At 43.9% G+C, this 18929-nt stretch overlaps 1 protein-coding gene across 4 annotated transcripts in view; it reads right to left on the minus strand.

Annotated features, from left to right (window-relative positions):
* LOC106896221 (chromosome unknown open reading frame, human C8orf48) overlaps nt 1–18629 on the minus strand; it is a 22950-nt gene extending 4321 nt beyond the window's left edge. Inside the window, exons 1-8 of one of the 4 annotated variants that reach the window (XM_014956016.1) lie at nt 18515–18601; nt 17865–18047; nt 17601–17733; nt 15875–16115; nt 10193–10425; nt 7546–7698; nt 6556–6640; nt 2543–2637 (exon numbers count right to left, since the gene is read on the minus strand). In XM_014956016.1, the coding sequence (XP_014811502.1) occupies nt 2543–2637; nt 6556–6640; nt 7546–7698; nt 10193–10425; nt 15875–15905 (597 nt within the window). In that variant the 5' untranslated portion in view covers nt 15906–16115; nt 17601–17733; nt 17865–18047; nt 18515–18601. Of the gene's footprint in view, nt 1–2542; nt 2638–3593; nt 5277–6555; nt 6641–7545; nt 7699–10192; nt 10426–15874; nt 16116–17600; nt 17734–17864; nt 18048–18514 lie in introns of those variants that run through there. The other 3 variants (XM_014956015.1, XM_014956017.1, XM_014956018.1) reach the window with 3 other exon arrangements.
* Between the last annotated feature and the right edge of the window lie 300 nt (nt 18630–18929).

An 18929-nucleotide genomic window follows, 5' to 3' on the forward strand; every position in this document is an offset into this window, starting at 1 on the left:
GGGGGGGGGGCAGATCAGTCCTTCACCTTCCCCAGACCAGCTCTTTAAGCTTCAGAACCGCTCAGATGAGTAAATATTTTAGGATTTGTCACACACAGCATGTCTCAAAGCCGAGTGCCTTAAACCTATTTGAAATTCTATCAGAATTATGAGAGAGTAAGGTTTTTAAATTCTAGATTACAGCTCACCGCCCTCAGGGGAGCTCACCTCTTAAATAATCCCGTGTCATTTTTCACCCAGGTCATTTTTCCAGATTTGCCATCAGTGAGGACATCTCCTAAACTCCTGTACAAAGAAGACAAAATCCCCAAATCAAAATCCTCTCCAGACATGCCAAGTCTGAGAGCAAATATCAAAGAAGAGGGGAAAATAGAAACCCTTCGTTAACATGAGAGCTCCTGGTTTGTAGCCAATTTTGTTAACGCCTGTGATGTTAGCAAAACCAAGCCTGCCCCTCAGCAAAAAAATACGCCTTTGATTTCACTCTCTTTGGGGAATATTTGGGGGAAGAAAAACAACCTCTCACTGAACAAACTCCTGAGATAGGAACTACACTTGTTGCAGCGCTTGTTTTGCTTTCAAGCCCGAGGATAAGCCCTGCCACCGCAACGCTACTGGAAGATTGATTTGATTTTCTTCAATTATCTCTTTAAGAAAACAAAGAATCGCAAACGGGCAGTGAGCTGAGGAGCTTCCCCCACCCCTCTGAGAAAGGAGACAGCAGAGCACACGTGTAGAAACTTGCACAACTCTGGCTATAGATGCCCTGTGCTGTCAGCTTTGGGACACATACAGTTATTTCAAGGCCCCCCTGAGCAAGCAGAGCTCCTGAGCATCACCTATGCCCGGAGAACCCCAGGAGAAAAGAGTCCCACGGATGCCCCCGGTGAGGAGGGAACCATAGTCCTCGCTGCTGCAGAAATTCTGACCGAGTGAGAACACCCCTGGAGTCCCAATGAGGCCCAAGTTCAAAGAAGTTCCTGTACCTGCACTTTTGGCCTCAACAGACTATGACAACTTTGCCAAACTAAACACAACGAGAGACGCTGAACCCAAGCAGCTGGAGGGGTCCCTCTCGTCCACCATCGCACTGATAATAGTGCTGGTTATTATTTTCTCTTTGGTAACGACATCCATAGTGACCTACTGCTTTCACAAATGGAAACTGAGAGGGAGGCAACTGCAGAAAGCACAAGAGGAGTATCAGAAAGACCAGGAAAAGAGCATGTTTCAAAGCACTCCTGGACTTGTTTCATAAAAAAAAGGATCCACCGTGAAATACTCTCCCATTACCTGAAAATGAAAATAATCAAAGAACAGCAGCTATGAGATTTCCAAACAAGTATATCCTTGTTTTTTCTCATTTATAAGAGTTGTTAGCAGTTTGGAGATTTCCTACAGCTTTATTATACATATATATATATTTATATATTTAGTCTCATTTGTGCAAAGACCAACACAACCATGTATTTTTACTCTCTACTGTATGACTAAAGCAGTAAATTTAAACCTGCCACTCACATTCTCCCCAAACCCCACTGGTCCGTGGAAGGAGGAGGGTCAGGTTTTGGTTGAACACCAACCCCAGCAGTCCATGAACATCAGCAGAGCTCTGTTGCCTTGCACTTGATCTAATCATCTGGCTGAAGATTTCCAAATCCAATTGGGAGTCTGAAGTAAATCAGATTCCCAGCTACTTGGCCTGGGTCTGAAAGCCTGGAGTTTGGGAACTCTTTGTGTCCCCAGCAGGAGCTCCAGGCAGAAGGGATGCAGGCCCAAGCCCTACGTGTGTCACCAGGTGGTGAATCAGGATCTCCTCCCTCTTTGCCGAGAGGTGCTAGCGGCGTTACAGCCACAAGTGGATTAAGGACACCCAACGTCAGCAGAACCCAAACTTACCAAGGAAAGAACAAGCCTAATGCACTTTTTTTTAAACTAGGCTTGTCTTTGTTTTTTTTTTAAAACCGACCATACGATGGTGTGTTTCTATTTTCATAGCTTGTAATATTACGTCCCGGGAAAACAACAGATTATTGTGAGTAGCATATGCAAGTAATATTTTCTAACAAAGTGATGGATGTAATACTAATATGCGTAATTGTTTTAAAAAGTAGAAAACCTGTAAAATGACAAACAAAAAAAACCCTGCTCAAGTATATAGCTTGCTTGCAATTACCAGTAATGCTGTCTGTATTTTTCAACAAGCTATAATACTGTGATGATGCTGTAAACTTACTTCTGTAGGCAAAAAATGTTCTATTTAAAAATGTCAAGATGAAGGATGTAAATGTTCTTAAAGTGCTATCAACTAAAAATATGAATTTTCACAGAATATTCTAAAGGATTCTGTTACGTGCTACAGATATATTTTACAAACGTATTTATGGATCATACACACAAGTCTATGTGAGAACAAACAGTACTATTTTATTACAAAATAAATAAATAAGCAGTGAATATCCACACCCAGAAGCCAGAAATTTTTTTTTTTAAGGTATCCTGATCAATTCTATAGGTCATTTGAAAGAGAGAGGAGCTATACCTTACTGACAGAAGGAATACACCCCCCTCGTTTCCCAGCCTCCTCCGTACAGACCAGGCTGCTGTCGGCGCAGGCAAAGATCTGCAGAATCAGTTCTGGAGGAAAAGGGAAGAGCTAGTTGTGTAAAAACAATGCAAATGCAGTATTCATAAGACTAATATACGGATTCACAAAATTAAAAACCATTTTTTAAACACAGCAGCACTCAGAACACCAGCTCTGTCACAGGCAGTGACAATTTATGCCCCGTGTCTGGGTTAGCTCTTACTGAGTAGGAAAAAATAAAAAGTCATTCTCCAAAAAACATCCTGAATGGTAATAAAATTACAATTTGAAGAATGCAAGTGTATTTCAAAATGCTTTAAAAAATACGTAGCTGGGAGCACTCCAGCTCTTGCTGGAGTACGGATGTACCATTTGGAGGAACTGCACTGAAAGCCACAATTCAGGTTTTTATTGCAGGAGAATCTGGGCGCTGAGTGAACCCTTTCACAGGGGAACGTCATCCCTCCCAGCAGCAGAGCCCTGTCCTCGCTGCCACCAGCTTAAAATCTTTGTCAGGCTCTCAGTATGAATAAATGGGTTCAGCTTCCCTTGGATGCTGATCAAACTGGTGCTTTTTGGTAAAAAAAAAAACCAAAGACCTGACTCTTGCCACACAATAAACGCAGGACTGGGAGCTGGATTTATGAGAAGTGGGCCTGAAGCATTTCACTTTTCAGTATGGCTTCAGAGAAAAGATTCAGGATTAACATAAGGACTACTGGACAACCATTCTGGGACTACATCTCTCACAAGTAGCTGGAAATCAGTATTCAAACGTGCTTGTCTTTGTTCCCAGTTCACATCCAGGCACGTTAATTGACTAAAACTTCATTTCCATTCACTGGGAATGAGCTGGAAGTTCATCCCAGGAGAGAAACACCTGCCAAGTCCCATGGCCAACAGCTGGTTAGAAACAAGACCAAGAAATGACTGAGCCTGCAAGCCAGGTTAATTATTTTTTTTTTTATAGAGAAAGCTGGACCAAATGAAAGTGAAAGTTCCATTATTGCTGTCACAGGAAACTGATTTTAATGATAATTTGAGGAATGTCAGTTTATCCAAAGGGTCAGTTACAAAGTGTAACATCACACAGCTGGTTATCAGCAGACACATCATAGAAAACAACGTATATAAGAAAAACCCTTCTGTACTTGCACAAAGTTCAAAGCCATGAGCTCTCCTACATCACAAAGCATCCAGAGGATTAAATAATGCAGCCACGTGTAGCATGAAAGGTAGAAAGGGAAAGCTCCAAAGCACTTTTCTCAGGGAGGGTGATTTATTTCAGAGCTCCAGCCACTGCCACCTCAATCACCCTTCATCCACCCCACTCCTTTCACACCCAGCAGGCACAAACATGAGAGCACGTGAATAAATATTTCTTGATCATAGTTTTAGAGTATTTCCTGGGATCAAAAGAAAAATCTACTGCTGAGGAAGGGGGGAAAGCTCCTGTGACGGGGGGAAAAAGGAAGAGACATGATCCACTTTTATTTCCACCCCCCTCCTTGTCAGAGTTTTTGGATCTCTAGTCTCAAACACGGCAGGATTATGAAATAAATTATTTAGAGACTGGAATCATTTGTTCTGTTGTACATCCCTAATAGCTGCTACAAGAAAACACTCAGATCTCAGAGTCACTCTTGATAAAAAAAACCGACAGAACCAGAGTGAGCGGCAGGGGAACACACACAACAGAAGTCAGCAAAGTGTGCTTTGATTTTTCAGAGGAGTGATCTGAATTGTCTTTGTAACATTTATGCAAACAAACAAGAAGTGCTCAGCCACTCTGCTGCACGAGTACCTACGGTGCTTCACAGACAAATGCTGTCAGATGCCTGACCCAAATAGCTCATCGCTCGCTGTATTTACCTAAAGGTTTGACAAGAGTTGCAGAGACACATTTCAGTGTTTCTAGAAAGCATCTATGGACTGGAAGGAAAAATATCAAAATGTCTTCTTTTACTTAGAGAAATAAGCAATGCATATGTAGAGCCCTGGAACTCACTTGCTGTGGTTTCTGTAAGGCCTGAAAGCCCTGTTCGTTGGCAGTAACAACAAAATGACATTTTTCAAATGATTCAGTTCCTGGTCACCATTTCTGGATCCAACAGCCCTTACCAGACTTCACATGGAATAATGAGCACCCTTTGCCTAGTTTCAAGCAGGTTGTTAGACACCTCGAAAGGCTGGAGTGAGAGAGGGAACATAGTCCAAAGGAAATAAGGAACAGAGACGGAGCATCTAAAAAGAAAAGGTTTCTGAGATTGGAGGGTGGGAGATTTCAGGGATTATAGAGTAATGGGAAGAAAGAAGCAGCAGTTTATTCATTATATATGAAGCTATGTGATCTGCAGTGACAATTCCAAAGTTAAAGCCAAGCTTAGGGGAATATTTTTGACGGAATAGTAAACTTGCTGTTTACAAGGAACCAGAACAAAGCGCCGCCGACACAGCAAGGACAACCAGCTTGGAACAACTCAGGGCTGCACTGCGTTTTCAGTTGGGGCTTCACCTACTCGGGATCAATTCCCAGTGAAATCATTCAAGGTAGGGTTTTTAAGCACCAAAAAGCAGATATTTGCTAACACAGGCGGGTCTACCTACCTCTATAGCCTGGCATTGCTTTTCAGTTTTCCATTGATTGGTGGGAAGTGAAAACCAGAGTCTGAACAGCCCGTCAAGCACTCTTATAAGCAATACATAGAATACAAAAGAAAATATCTACATGGATATAAAATACAAAACCAACTTCAACAGTATACATTCTCGTCCCCAAAACAGGAACATAAAATGCAACGGTAAGATTTAATCCTGTTTCCTTTGTGACAAAAATTCAGTAAGAGTTCAGAGATAAGCATATTCCTCCAAGACATCCACAGCCTTCAGAGATCCAAGTGCACACAAAGCAGGAAACTGGGGAGTTTCTAACAAGAGTCAGTGACTTTCTGACTCACCCAAGTCTAACAGCCACGAGGTCGCTGCAAGAGCGATGCCACGAGCCCCTGCCATCAGCAGTCACCAGAAAGGTGGGCTGCAGCTGTGCCCCCAGAGCAGCACACACCTTCTGAAGCTACAGCCAAGATGATTTCATCCTCCAACCCTCTGAGATCCCCAGCATAAAGCCATTTTATCTGGCTGTGAACTGAATACCAACCTTTCCCCCAGACATATTCTTAGAAACACAGCGGCTTTGCCATCTTGAAAAAAAATCACAGCAAATTACAACAAATTCCAAAGTATATTCAAAAAACGGTCAAAAATCCTATTTGGCATCTTATTCCAATTTTAATCTATGTTGTTTTTTTCTCTTCCTAGACACCTACCCTGTATAGGCTCTATGATTAATTTATTATCATTTCTTGTCCTGTTGGCATCCTCAGTCTTGCTGATTAATTTCTGTTATAGTCCCATTATTTCAGTTCTATAAATATCCCATTTCATTTGACTCCTTTCTATAGTTACTTTGCAACCTTCTTTTTCTCCTCCACCTGGGGCTCTCACTTTCAATTTAAAAGGGAAGGGGAAGTGATTGAGCTGAAATCCAGTAATTACACCTCCCTGCCCTGAAAAAGGGAATCATTTATTTTTCTTATGGATGGAAGCAGCTGGGAGCTGCTCTGAAATCCCACAAGCAATCCCACAAAAAAACAATACTTATTATTGTCAGGCTAATAACAGACAGTGTTGGCTTCTATAATTTGAAAAATGCTTATCGTTGGATTACAATATATTGCAACATTTGCATTTAGGAAGAATAAAGAGTGGAATCATATCCCAGATGCAGGCACGCTGGGCATATCTGGTTCCACCTGCAAGAATATTAAACCAGCACCCAATTTATCACTGACAGACCAGGTTCTATCCACAGTCGTTGGCATTCGGTACGCAGCTGCGCGCAGAGGACTCTCCCAGCTCTTTCTGTCCTTGAGTTATGGTTACTACTTTCAGGCCTTACATTTTCTGACCTTTCAGCCTTTGCCATAAGTTCCTGGGATCCTCTGATGGTTTGGGAAAGCTTCCGAGCGCTTCTCCAATACGTGTGAGCACATCCTGAAATAAAAAGGAAAGGTGAAAATGACTCAGGTTTGTATTCGTGCCCTTTCTCGTGTCCTGCATCACAGGCCTCTCGCTGGCAGCTACAGCCAGTCCCTCAAAAGCAACTGGTAGCAGCACTCACCAGCACAATTTTGCTGGCTTTTTAAGGCATCCTGTTTAAAAAAAACCTTTGTTGAACAGCATAGCCAGTGATCTGCCCCATAAAGCAGGATTCTTCCCTAAGGAGGGGAGGGAAAAAGCAGCTGGACTTTGCAGGGAAGCTGGGAGAAAAGAGAAAAAAGTGAAGCTTCACTTGAGACTGAAGTTCTCAGATCTTAGGTATGGAGTGAATGGGAGTCAAAACCCAGGAGACTGGCATTATTAGGTAAAAAAGAAATGTGTTGTACAGTGCACAAATCTCCACCCTGCCCACAAACACAGAAAGACAGATCTCAGGGCTCCAGAGAGTATGACTTCTTCATCACTCAGAAACAGCTTTCCATCTGACTCCCTTTCCAAAGCAAGAGAAGAGCTCTTCCTTCAGGAAGATCATCCTGAGGAACAGCCACAAAACACCCCAGAAATTCCCTAAGTTACCTGCTATTTACCATTTTGCCTTGGACAGCCCATCACAACACAAATCGTGGAGAAATAATTAAGATGTTTCCAAATTCTAGGACATCCTGGGAAAGACCTTCAGCTTTCATAAATCAGGCAAGCTCAGATGACTTGATCAGTCCATTAGTCTCAAGCATTTTATTAATGATACGGAGCCAAATTCTGTTCTGAGTTGCACTACATTCAGGTCAATCTGATCTCATTGCCATAAATCAGGGGGAAATCTGACTCACGGATTCTTTAGTTACACTATGTATAAAATGTACCACAACATGGGGGTTTTTTTAACAGCATTTGCTTACGCTGGAGTAAACCTGTTCTTCCAATTTCTCTTGGATTAAACCACTTTCCATTAGAATCTTCGTTCGTCTGAGAAAGGTGATCTTGGCTAACTCTGCTTCCTTCTTCTGACAGTCAGGGCACACGGACGATTCATGCATTTGAGCTTCTGTCACCTGAAAGATGAGGTGTTGATGCAATGAGCAATGTCTGTCCCAGCAAGATGGCCACCCAGTTAAGAACAATCAACAGAAATTCAGATATAGATACTCTCTTAGGGCAAAAATATGCTTTTGGAGGCAGTTGTATGTTAGTTCATAATCTTTGTCTCATTATCATCTTCATGCGCCTGTCTGAATGTTTTCATGCTAAATATATTTGCTTTTCCCCAGGTATTACCCTTCCCAGGACTGACAACTTGGTTTTGTTTAAAGTTAGAACCATAGAATTGTCTGGGTTGGAAGGGACCTTTAAGATCATTGAGTCCAACCATCAACCTAACCCTGATAAAACCATCACTAACCCATGTCTCTCAGCACCATGTCTGCCCGGCTTTTGAATCCCTCCAAGGATGGTGCCCCTGCCCTGGGCAGCCCATTCCAAGGCTTCATAACCCTTTCTGTGTACAAATTGTTCCCAATATCCAACCTGAACCTCCCCTGGGGCAACTTGAGGCCATTTCCTCTTGTCCCATCACCTGTTCCTTGGGAGATGAGACCGACCCCCCTGGCTACACCCTCCTTTCAGGGAGTTGGGGAGAGCGAGAAGGTCTCCCCTCAGTTACCTATTTGTATCTGAGAACCACAGCACTGATCTGTAATATACTATTTCTTCTTGCAATATGCAAAGCTTCCCTGATGCTTGAGGCTGCATGGACATTACTGCCTTCTTTCACAGAAATAAAGGTCAAAATAAAGGAATTCACATGATTGCCAAGCAACACATCGGTGACCAGCCAGAACCAACTGTGAGGGTACAGTTACACTGGGGAAAAAAAATGGTTTCAATTAGCATAACTCATTCCAGCCTAGATGGATGCTCAGGACAAATTACAATTCTGCCACAACCACAGAGGGTAAGATTATCTTTATAAATTCTAAGAGGCAAATAAACTCTGAAGTTCAAATATCTATATGCAGCCCTGAGTCAGACTGCAAACAAAATTATACAGTTTTCTTTGTAAGATAAACAGTGCCACTGATTAATTCCTACGCGAGTTTATCCATCAAGAAATCTTAAGTGCATTTAATAGCATTACACAAATCCCAGTATTTGTGCATTTATGAAATATCAATAATTTCATCTAATTTAATTTACACAGATTCCATCTGGTTCCATAAATGCAATAAGTTGCTACAAAAGCAGTGGAATCAATCCTAGAAAGTCATGGCTCAAGTCTCTCTGTCGTCTTCTTCCTTGATTTCTTCTCTGCATAAAAATGTCATTATGCGGAGGGAAAGAGAAGCAAAGAGACACAGCACTCCAAGTTACACCTCCCAGAAAATGTATTACTGCACTGAAACAAATAAAGAGGCAGTAAAAATTCTACAAAACTCGGATGGTGGCTTGGTTACCATTAATACAAGAAAAGAGCGCAGATTGCTCCAATTTCAAAACAATTTAACCAAGCAGGAATCCTGAAACAGCCATCAGGCCAGAACTGACTTCAGAAGTATTGCTCCCTGCTCACCTGGCCAGGCTTTGGAGAGAAACACCTTATCACTCTCACTATGCTATATGGCAATAAATTAAAGCCAGCAAATGTGATAGAGATAAAACAAAATAAATGACTGTAATTACTATTCTGAGCTCTTTTTTTGTTTTATCAGAAACACCTTCCCAGATGCAGACGTTCTGTACCACTTTCAAACAAAGTACAGACGTTTGTCAAGGCCCAGATTTATGGGCAGACACATCTGTAAGTAACAGTCACTGCTCAAATTCACAGAAACCCACATTCAAATCGACCTGCAAGCACAAAGAACGAAAGTATCATTGGCCAAAAAAAAATAATATACTAAAATACCAGTCTGGAGACTCTTGGATGCTGAAGGGAAGAGCTGTGTCAGAATGCCCATCCTATGGTGGGGAAAAAACACTGGGCTGGCGAAAAAGAAAAGCACTTTGAATTGTGTAAACGATCACCTAATATGCAGAACACTTCTGTAAATAATAGGTGCAAACATTAACAAAAAACAAGGCTTTTTCCTTCAGCTGATCCAGGGCTAACTGTGCACTGCAACAACTGACCATCCCAGCATCACTCAGTGACACAAATCATTATTTTAGCACCAGATAATATTTTACAACGATTTGATTATTCGGTAGCAGCAGCTCTGCAGCTGTCTCTGACACAAAGATGAGAAAGGTCAATCTGGAGACATCAAGCCAAAAAATCTCTTTCAGAGGCCTGAGCACCAGTAAGGTCTGCCTGACTTGACCCTTCACTACAGGGCAGGGGTTGAGGCACCATCCCTGGAGGGATTCAAAAGCCGGGTTGACATAGTGCTTAGAGACATGGGTTAGTGATGGTTTTATCAGAGTTAGGTTGATGGTTGAACTCAATGATCTTAAAGGTCCCTTCCAACCCAGACAATTCTACGATTCTACACCTTTTTTCCCCAGTAGTTCTCCCAAAAGTGTAGGTAATTTTTTTCTTCCTTGCAGTACCTGTTTAACAGTCTCTCTGATGTTTTTCAGGCGGATTCTGTTAATGAGCCGATGAGGAACGACGCGGTTCCGATCACTCGTCTCCGGTTTCTGTGCCATGAATCCATGGTGGGGCTTTCTTGACTTGGCACCACGTGCCCGCTCAGAGAGCAGCTGCCAACGCAGCCCACTAATCCTCACGGTGCAGAAAGACCCGAGAGCATCCAGCTCTCCATCCCATAATTCGCTCCTTTCTGGCCGGCACAAACCAACAAAACAAAAGCGTCAATTACTGTATCAGGGAAAGAGAAGAATCACTGGTCTCGTATCTGTGCGACCTCATCTTATCTATTTAATAGAAAAACAACCCCAATGCCAAGCCTAGAAGCAATGACTGTAATAACAGCAGCGCAGAATTTCAATAAAAGTCTGGATGATAACTGTAGGAACTCGCACGATAAATGTCTCTATAAATAGTCTCCAAAGAGGGGAAGGGATAAGAACCCTAAAGAATTAGATTACTTAATGATAAGGCACAAACACATTAGTCAAGCAAGTACTTAAATACTGTGGCATTAAATAAAATGAGTTTCAATGACTGCCTAATACAGATTTAGCTTCTTCCTACCTGAAACTGCAACTTGCTAAACCAAAATGAATTCACATTTAAAGAGAGCTACTCATCTGGTAACTCTGAGGAGCAATTCATAAGACACTGAAAAATGAGAGGCAGTCTCTACTGAAGTATCTCTGGAAAATACCTCAAATATATTCTACAACTACAATTAAGCATCTTTGGGGTTTTTTTTTTGAGGAAATGTATATTATACTAGAAAATACTTTCCTCTAAAGCCTCAATGATCATTTCCTAAATTTTTATATAACCTTGTTTAAACAATACCTTTTTACCCTTTCATCTTCTCTCATCCTTCCCAGTGGCATCTTATAAATAAAATCTGAGAGATTACACTTCAGATGGGCAGGTAAGGACAGATTTACAGCTTCACCCAATGCTTAGTGGGAGATTTTCCACAGCCTTAAACCCAGTCAATCAATGCAGGCTTATTACTTGAGTAATTGTGTTACAATGGCAGTATTTCATGAGCACCAGCCATGGCCTTAAGAGATACCACTGGTTTCAACTATTTAAACAGGGGAGGGTACCTCTCTACCTTTATCACACAGAATTTGCTTTTATGAGACTACTGAAGCCCAACTAAACGCTTTAATGGTGTAATTAAAGGAGAAATGAGGAGACAAAACACTACAGTAAGAATTACTAGAAGTCCTGTGAATACCTTTGCATATAGATAGTGCTAACACAGCGTTCCCTTTCCAGGACTGCACTCTGACAGCCAGTAGCTGTTATGTGCATACATTAGAAGAAACATTAGCAAAAATAACAGCAATTTTTTTTAACCTGACCGCACACAACCAATGTCAAAAAGTTACTCATTTAATATTAATTCGTGTTCAACAGTAAATAAACTCAGAAAGAATAGAAATTATCAAGGATCAAGGACTGTGATTTCACTGAAACAAGAAGAAAAGACGATGAGAAAAGTCAGTGCACCATTAAATTCTGAAAAGTTAACTTTTAACTGCACAGGGATGATTTACACTTTCAGATTTTCTCCTGCGTATCCGAGGTTCACCTGTTCTTCAGCTGAAAGAAAAGAGCTGTGGGCAAGGGGAGGGATGCACTTGCTTTGCTGCTTGGTTTTATTTCTTGTGTCTTTCACGTATCCCCTCCTTTCCATCTCCGAGCCAGACGTGCTCGACCGCTCCATCTCCATTTGTGGTGGCAGATTTAAATGTCACCGCGTGTCTGTCTGCAGACAATCCCTGCCAGCGCCAGTTACTCTTCCAGAAGAGCATTTTGCTGCTGCCTGGCTGCCCCCAGCCCCACATTCTCACACCCTCTTCGCTGGGGAGGAGTAAGGCAGGAGGGGGTGACAAGAAGAGCAAAGCCAGCCACCAGAACAGACATCAGAGCAGAGCTGTGTCACACAGCAGTGAGGTCACCAAGCAGGGAATATTTAGAAAGTCAAGTGCAACAAAGCAGACCAAGGAGCTGCTCTGGTTCTCAGCGTGTACCCACGGCAATAAACTCATCTCCATGTCTACATCCTAAACCACGCTCGGCGGTTTATAACTAAGTGACCTACATAGGTTTTGCCTTCTGTAAGCAACTACATCTTTAAATATGACATTCTAAATCTATGTGAGCAGAGAGAGAAAAATAAAGAAAATCTTTATTGAGTTGCCTTTGCCTTTGATGTCGAACTCTGATTTAACAGGAAAATAGGCAAGCGTTTTGTTCTTATTATGCTGTACTAATGCTCTATTTTAAGATGAAAAAAATGTAAAGTGGTTAAAGGAGAGATAATTGTGAAAGGCAGCAACTGGTAACTGCTCTTCAGAAAGACTTTAACTCTACATCAGAAGATAACATTTTCCTAATTGCCTGCATTTATCCAATTGAGTGCAGCCGCTCAGATTAACTCACTGAACAGCCCGATCTGCAAACACAGCGTTTGGAAGATTCATGCAGATAAAACACAGAACTGATAGAAACAGTCTGAGATATCAGGCTATTTATTACAAATATGAATTTAAAGCCAATAAAGTTCCTCCAGCACAGTGGAGGATACACTCAGCTTCCACCAACATTACTAAGATGAGACAAGGACCTTGCAGAACACACGTCTTTTGGAAGAAGCTCATTATTTCCCAATTCCATAAAGGTGTTAATGAAGTAGATGAACTTGCTTTACAAGCAGGCATTTCCATTTAGATGTTGCTGGGAGGAATTTCCCCATCTAGCCTACATGAATGCTATTTTACTAGAGAATCAGAAGAGAAGTCTGGAATGTCAGGGTCTGGAGGAATCCCCCAGCCCGTCCATGTTATTGAGCTGTAAATTTTGGCACTGAAAAGCTCAGGAACAGGGAAGAGCCCCTTCATACTACTGGATACCTGCTCCCTTCTCCAAACAGGGCAGAAGGATGTTTTCTCAGTCCTTATGAATAGACTACTACTACTCTTAACAAATACTTTTAATAAAGTACTACTACTATTCGGTAAGTCAATAATTAAATGCTTGGACACATGAAAAGCTGCTCACAAAGTGCATATAAACTAGATCTACTCAGAAATACTCTGGACAAGCTGGAAAGAGTCTAATGTAGAAAAATAAACACACTTCCCTTCAGCCCACACACGTCTGCCTGTACCCACCAGCACCTTCCACCTCAGCAACAGGAACCACAGATAGTTATTTGCCTGTATCTACACTGGCCTCTTTTAGATTTCCCACCATTGACACCCCTCTCACAGTAACAATAACAGTTAAACGGGGGACACTGAGCTGTATTTCAGCCACAAAACTGCCTGATGCTGCTCAAACATTGCCAGGCCTCTAAGTGACACACAGTAACAGCTCCAGCTCCCACTGCTGCCAGCAGTAGTTCAGCCGTAACGCTGCAGGAAAAGAAACGAGCAAAAGGATTAATTTATCTCCAATTGATGAAATAATAAGAGGTTTGGGGGCTCCCGAGTACCGAATTACTAAGTTGTAAAAATGGGGCTGGAAGGGATCTCTGGAGATCATCCAGTCCAACCCCCTGCCAGAGCAGGGCCACCCAGAGCAGGTCCCACAGGAACGTGTCCAGGTGGGTTTGAATGTCTCCAGAGAAGGAGACTCCACCACCTCCCTGGGCAGCCTCTGCCAGGGCTCTGCCACCCTCACAGCAAAGAAGTTCCTCCTCATGTTTAGGTCGAACTTCTGATGTTCCACTTTGTGCCCATTCCCTCTTGTCCTGTCCCTGGGCACCACTGAAAAAAGCCTGGCCCCATCCTCCTGACACCCACCCTTTCAGTATTTATAGGTGTTGATCAGATCCCCCCTCAGCCTTCTCTTCTCCAGACTAAACAGACCCAAGTCCCTCAGCTTTTCCTCATCAGAGAGATGCTCCAGGCCCCTCAGCATCTCTGTAGCCTCTGCTGTCCCCTCTCCAGCAGTTCCCTGTCCTCCTGGAACTGGGGAGCCCAGAACTGGACCCCGTGCTCCAGCTGGGGCCTCCCCAGGACAGAGCAGAGGGGGAAAGAAGAAGGGGGAAGAACGTTCCCTTGTGCGGAACTACAAAAATCTGAAACTTAATCATTAAGAGGATAAAATCTTCTCAAGCATAACTTTCAAGGGAAAGCTCTGCTGAGATGGAAAACTTCCTCAAAGTGACACCATTGCTTCCCATTCATTCAATGACTCTGAACTTTCAATTTCTCTATGAATCAAATGGTCACAAGATTCTGCTGTATTTTAGGAAGACTCTCTCAGGGGAGCTCGCCAGGAGAAGCCTCTCTACTATAGATGAGATGATCTACATTAACTGCCTTCTTGGAAAGCCAGTAATAGAAAGATAAATGCTGAAGATGAGTCAGGAACTCATAACATTGACTCACCAGTGTTGTGAATGAGTTAGACAATTAAGAATAGCCTGAAAATGATCCTAGGTCATGTTTTCCTCTGATACATGGGCGGTTTGAGGAAGCTTGTACGCAAATGCAAAGCCACGAAGTACCAAGGCAGGAGGATCTCCCTGGTTACTCAATCTTACAGGTCACCTACAAAACTTCTGAGTTTGTTCACTTTCCATGTACGTACAGATTGAGGAAGATTCCCCTTCTGCTTCAATTATTTTTTGCTCAACTACAGCTTTCTTGCTCTTTTTTTTAATTAAAAATAGTATCTCTGACCCACTTTTTAGAAAGACTTAAGCGGGACTTGGATCCCACCATCTGCTCTCACAGTTGCTTGTATAACCAGGAGCTGCAGAGAGCAGCCTTCTCTCCTCCCTTCCCCTCACCTCCTCCATACACCACATCCTGGTGGGTTTGGTTAAAGCTGCTCCATTGTTCTGGCCAAAACTGGTGCCCTGCTGCCTCCCTCAGCTTGGGAAAAGAACTAAAACATGGCAAACAAGCAATTCAGTAATTAACATGAGTGATTAATGGGGGGGGGGGGGGATGCACCAGTGTCCCCAGCACCCCAAGGATCAGCAGTGCCTTTCCTCTGCTGTCTTCTTCCATGCCTCCCTTTGGAGACCCATGCGGCCACGTGCGGACCTTGCCGGAGCTCTCCCCCACCAAGCACAGGGACTTTGCCCTTCCTTTCACCACCTAGATAACGGGAATGCAGGCTTACATAAAGCCTAATCAGAAGGAGCCCTGAGAGGGAATAAGCAGTTGGCTTGATCAAGGAGAAACAGTTACACTTCATCCAAATGGAAATTAGATTTATTTAAAGCTTACAATATTTAAAAAAAAAAAAAAAGAAGAGGAGAGAAGGGTGAGGGGGGGGAGGGGGGGGGGGGGGGGGGGGGGGACATTTCACGCAATAAATTCTGAAGTCCTGTTAACTTTGGAGGGAAATTATTAATTTTTTTTTTAACAAGCCAACAGAATTCCAGCCTCAGGAGATCACTAAGGAAAGGTTTCCATGGCCAAATCACACCCTCCTGCACGTAGCTGCCAGCAAATCCTGAGAGCACAAAGCACAGATCTAGTCAGCAAACTGAGGCTCTGTTACTTTGCGCAGCAGTGACACTGTACACAATTTTTACATTTTTTATTTTTCCAGTCTCCCCTGCACTGATTTAGAGCTGTAGAAGACAGGTCTCAAGCATGGTAAGCTCTGCCTACCTGCAGGATTCTGGCCTGCCAAACAGGCCATGCTTTCCAACGCGTCTGACCCAGCAGACCACTCTAAATCCTCTGTGGAACAACAGGATTCAGCTGGCTCGCTCTCTCACTGCCAGCAGAGTTCTTCTTCCTTGCTGAAGGGCTCAAAGGTACCTTCTGAACAGCCTAAACCAGAGCTACTGTGGCTCTGGCTCAGTTCCGCCTGCCGCTTTCCACCCGCAGGCACAGCCATGGTGCAGCACTGCAAATAAACACAAAAGCATGTAACAGGTTCAATTATACAGGAAGAATGACTGGATTACAGCAACGGGGGACACATGGAGGACTATTGCAGCTCAGCTCCCACCACAGGTGGATGAAATAACGACTTAATCAGTGCACTGGATCAAGCCAACACCCTTCAAAGCCCAAAGGCTGATCAAAGTAGTGCATCGTTAAGATCTACCAGGTAAACACACAGTAACAATTATCACTGAGTATCAGCAATGAATTCTGAGCAGCACTCCTTTCAAATCTGTAGTGAATAACCAAGTAACGCTTGGATAAAATCATTCACAAAAACCCAACAAAAAGAATTTAAAATACAGTATGTCTCCGCCCTCAGATTATTAAGCCTCTCAACACTCAGAAATGCAAAACCTCCTTGTTCTGCTCAGATTTTGTCTAACTAAAAAGAAAACATAACGAGCATCAGCCAGCTGGTGCTCTCAAACGAGGAGTCATGCTCCCAGTGTGAAAAAAAAGAAATTAAAAGTTCTCCAGATTCAAGCTCCAGGAAAAAAACCCTCAGATGATGTAACAGATGTATTTTAAAGCTTTGTTCTCACTTATTGTACCCCTTTTCTTATTAGAATAACGCAATACCCTGTCTTCCTTTAAATTTATGGACCTAGATAACTTTGTCTTGAATAATTTTGCTCGAGAATAAGTTTCTTTCCTATTCTTACAAAGTAAGGAGAGTAAACGTACAGGAAACACCCCCCCTGGAAAGATGCAGCAGTCACAGCCAGTCCTCCTTCATCAGAGAAGTGGGAACCCTAATATGACAACAGCAGGTAGGTAAAAGGCATTTTCTGTGATGCCCAAAATTCAGGTTTGACACTGTACTTGGTGTTTCTTACCAGGGTTAAGGCATCTTCATTTTAAAGGTATTGCCTTTGGCTATTTCCCTACTGAATACGCTGTGCTGCCTGTTTTACACGCCACGTTACTGCCAAAGTCTTTCTGTCCCACTATGTAAAGGCCCTGTGCCCCAAAACAAATTCCAGACTCCTTTCCCAAGGCTAGGCTTCCAAAACTAATCTGCAGCGCCAAATTTCTAGGTCCAAAGGTTTTCCTTTTGTCTGCAAAATTAAAAGAGTTGCTCTGATTGAAACGTTAAATATTAATAATCACTAAGTAATTATTTTGTTCATTACACCACCACTGATTTAGGCTGGAGGCTGGTTATTAAGACCGGGTCTAGTGGAGAAAAACAATAGGCAATGCAAACAGAGCCTCAATGAGTTCTCCAGCCCACGGCTGACCTAAGAAGCTGCAGCTGCACAAGCAGCACAGGGATGGTTAAGGAGCAAGAAAATGAATTTCAGCAAATACCATGCCTGACTGAACTAGAAATGCTTCATAATATCAGGTATGATTGATAGTAACTAATTTTCACAGTGAAAAATAGGTATGTGTTACAACATCAGTAAATAAATAACTTGGAAGCCCCAAGTATACTTACAGATAGCAAATAAAACAACTTTAAAGTTGTCTGCAAACAGGTATCTGCTATCGTACAGCTTCTACTCCTCACAAGGCTGAGGTAACACCTTCACAGAGCTGCAGAAAGCAAGCTTAGTGCTTCAGGAAGGGGCCTGAAAAAGAGAAGCCACAGAACCGTTTGAATTGCTTTTCTAAAAGTCACTTTGTCTTACAGACATGGTGACAACACCAGGGAGAGGAGGCTGCTGTGTCACTGGAAATGGGACGCGCGTTAGAAGAGCACCTGAGGGAACGAAGCTCCATCCTCTCAGCAGGCACTAACGTGACGGCCACGCACCACAGTCATGAGAAAACACACATTTCCAACAAGAAACAGCTGATTAAGAAACTCTTCTCCATGCATTTCCTAGGTAAAACCCAAAGGCAAGAGAGGTGGGATGCTGCTTTGGGGTTTGTTGGTTTTTCACTTCACAGTCCAGAATTTCCAGGCAGAAAACATGATTTAAAAAAAAAAAAAAAAAAAAACAAACAACTATTTAACGTAATTACACTTTAACTGACAAACTGCCTTTCAGAGACCCCTCACAGGAGGGAGGTGCTCAGGCTACCCTTTCCCCGCACCACTGCCCGCCCACGCACCGGGCCTCCTGCGGCCTCCGCAGCCCTGCCCCAGGCCCGAGTCCCCCGGGCACACTGACTGGCCCCACTGGGACCCAGCGTTTCGCCCTCAGGGCGAGTAATTCCTCACACAGCAGGGACCCAGCCCCCTGCTCCCCCTGAGGCCCCGCCGGCACCTTCCCCTCCAGGCGTTCCCTTCCCTGGGGCACACCGGAGCTCTGGGAAGGCGCCTTCCCCCTCCTCACAGCGCTGAGGGGACCGGCCGCGCACAACCACCCTCATCCGGGCGGGCACCTCTCGCTCCCCGCCACTCACCGCCGCTCCGGCCGGGGGGAGCGAAGCGGGGCGGGACGGTGACCCTGGCCCCGAGGAGCGGAGGGAAAAGCCCGGCCCGGCCCGGCCCCCGACGCCGTTCTGTCCCGCCCCGTTCCGTCCGAGGCGGGACCGGCCGCGGAACCGGGGGGGCGGGAAGGGAAGGCCGGTTCCTTCGCGCGCGGCTCCGCCTCCTCCTGCCATCTCCCTGAGGGAGCCGTGAGGGAGGAGAGCGCGGCACGGACACGGACCTGTTGGAGGGCTGGAGCCCCTCTGCTGGGAGGGGGGCTGAGAGAGCTGGGGGGGTTCAGCCTGGAGAAGAGAAGGCTCCGGGGAGACCTTAGAGCCCCTTCCAGTCCCTCAAGGGGCTCCAGGAGAGATGGGGAGGGACTCTGGAACAGGGAGGGGAGCAGTAGGA

The sequence above is a fragment of the Calidris pugnax genome, unplaced genomic scaffold (assembly GCF_001431845.1).
Source record: "Calidris pugnax isolate Ruff unplaced genomic scaffold, ASM143184v1 scaffold281, whole genome shotgun sequence".
NCBI lineage: Eukaryota > Metazoa > Chordata > Aves > Charadriiformes > Scolopacidae > Calidris > Calidris pugnax.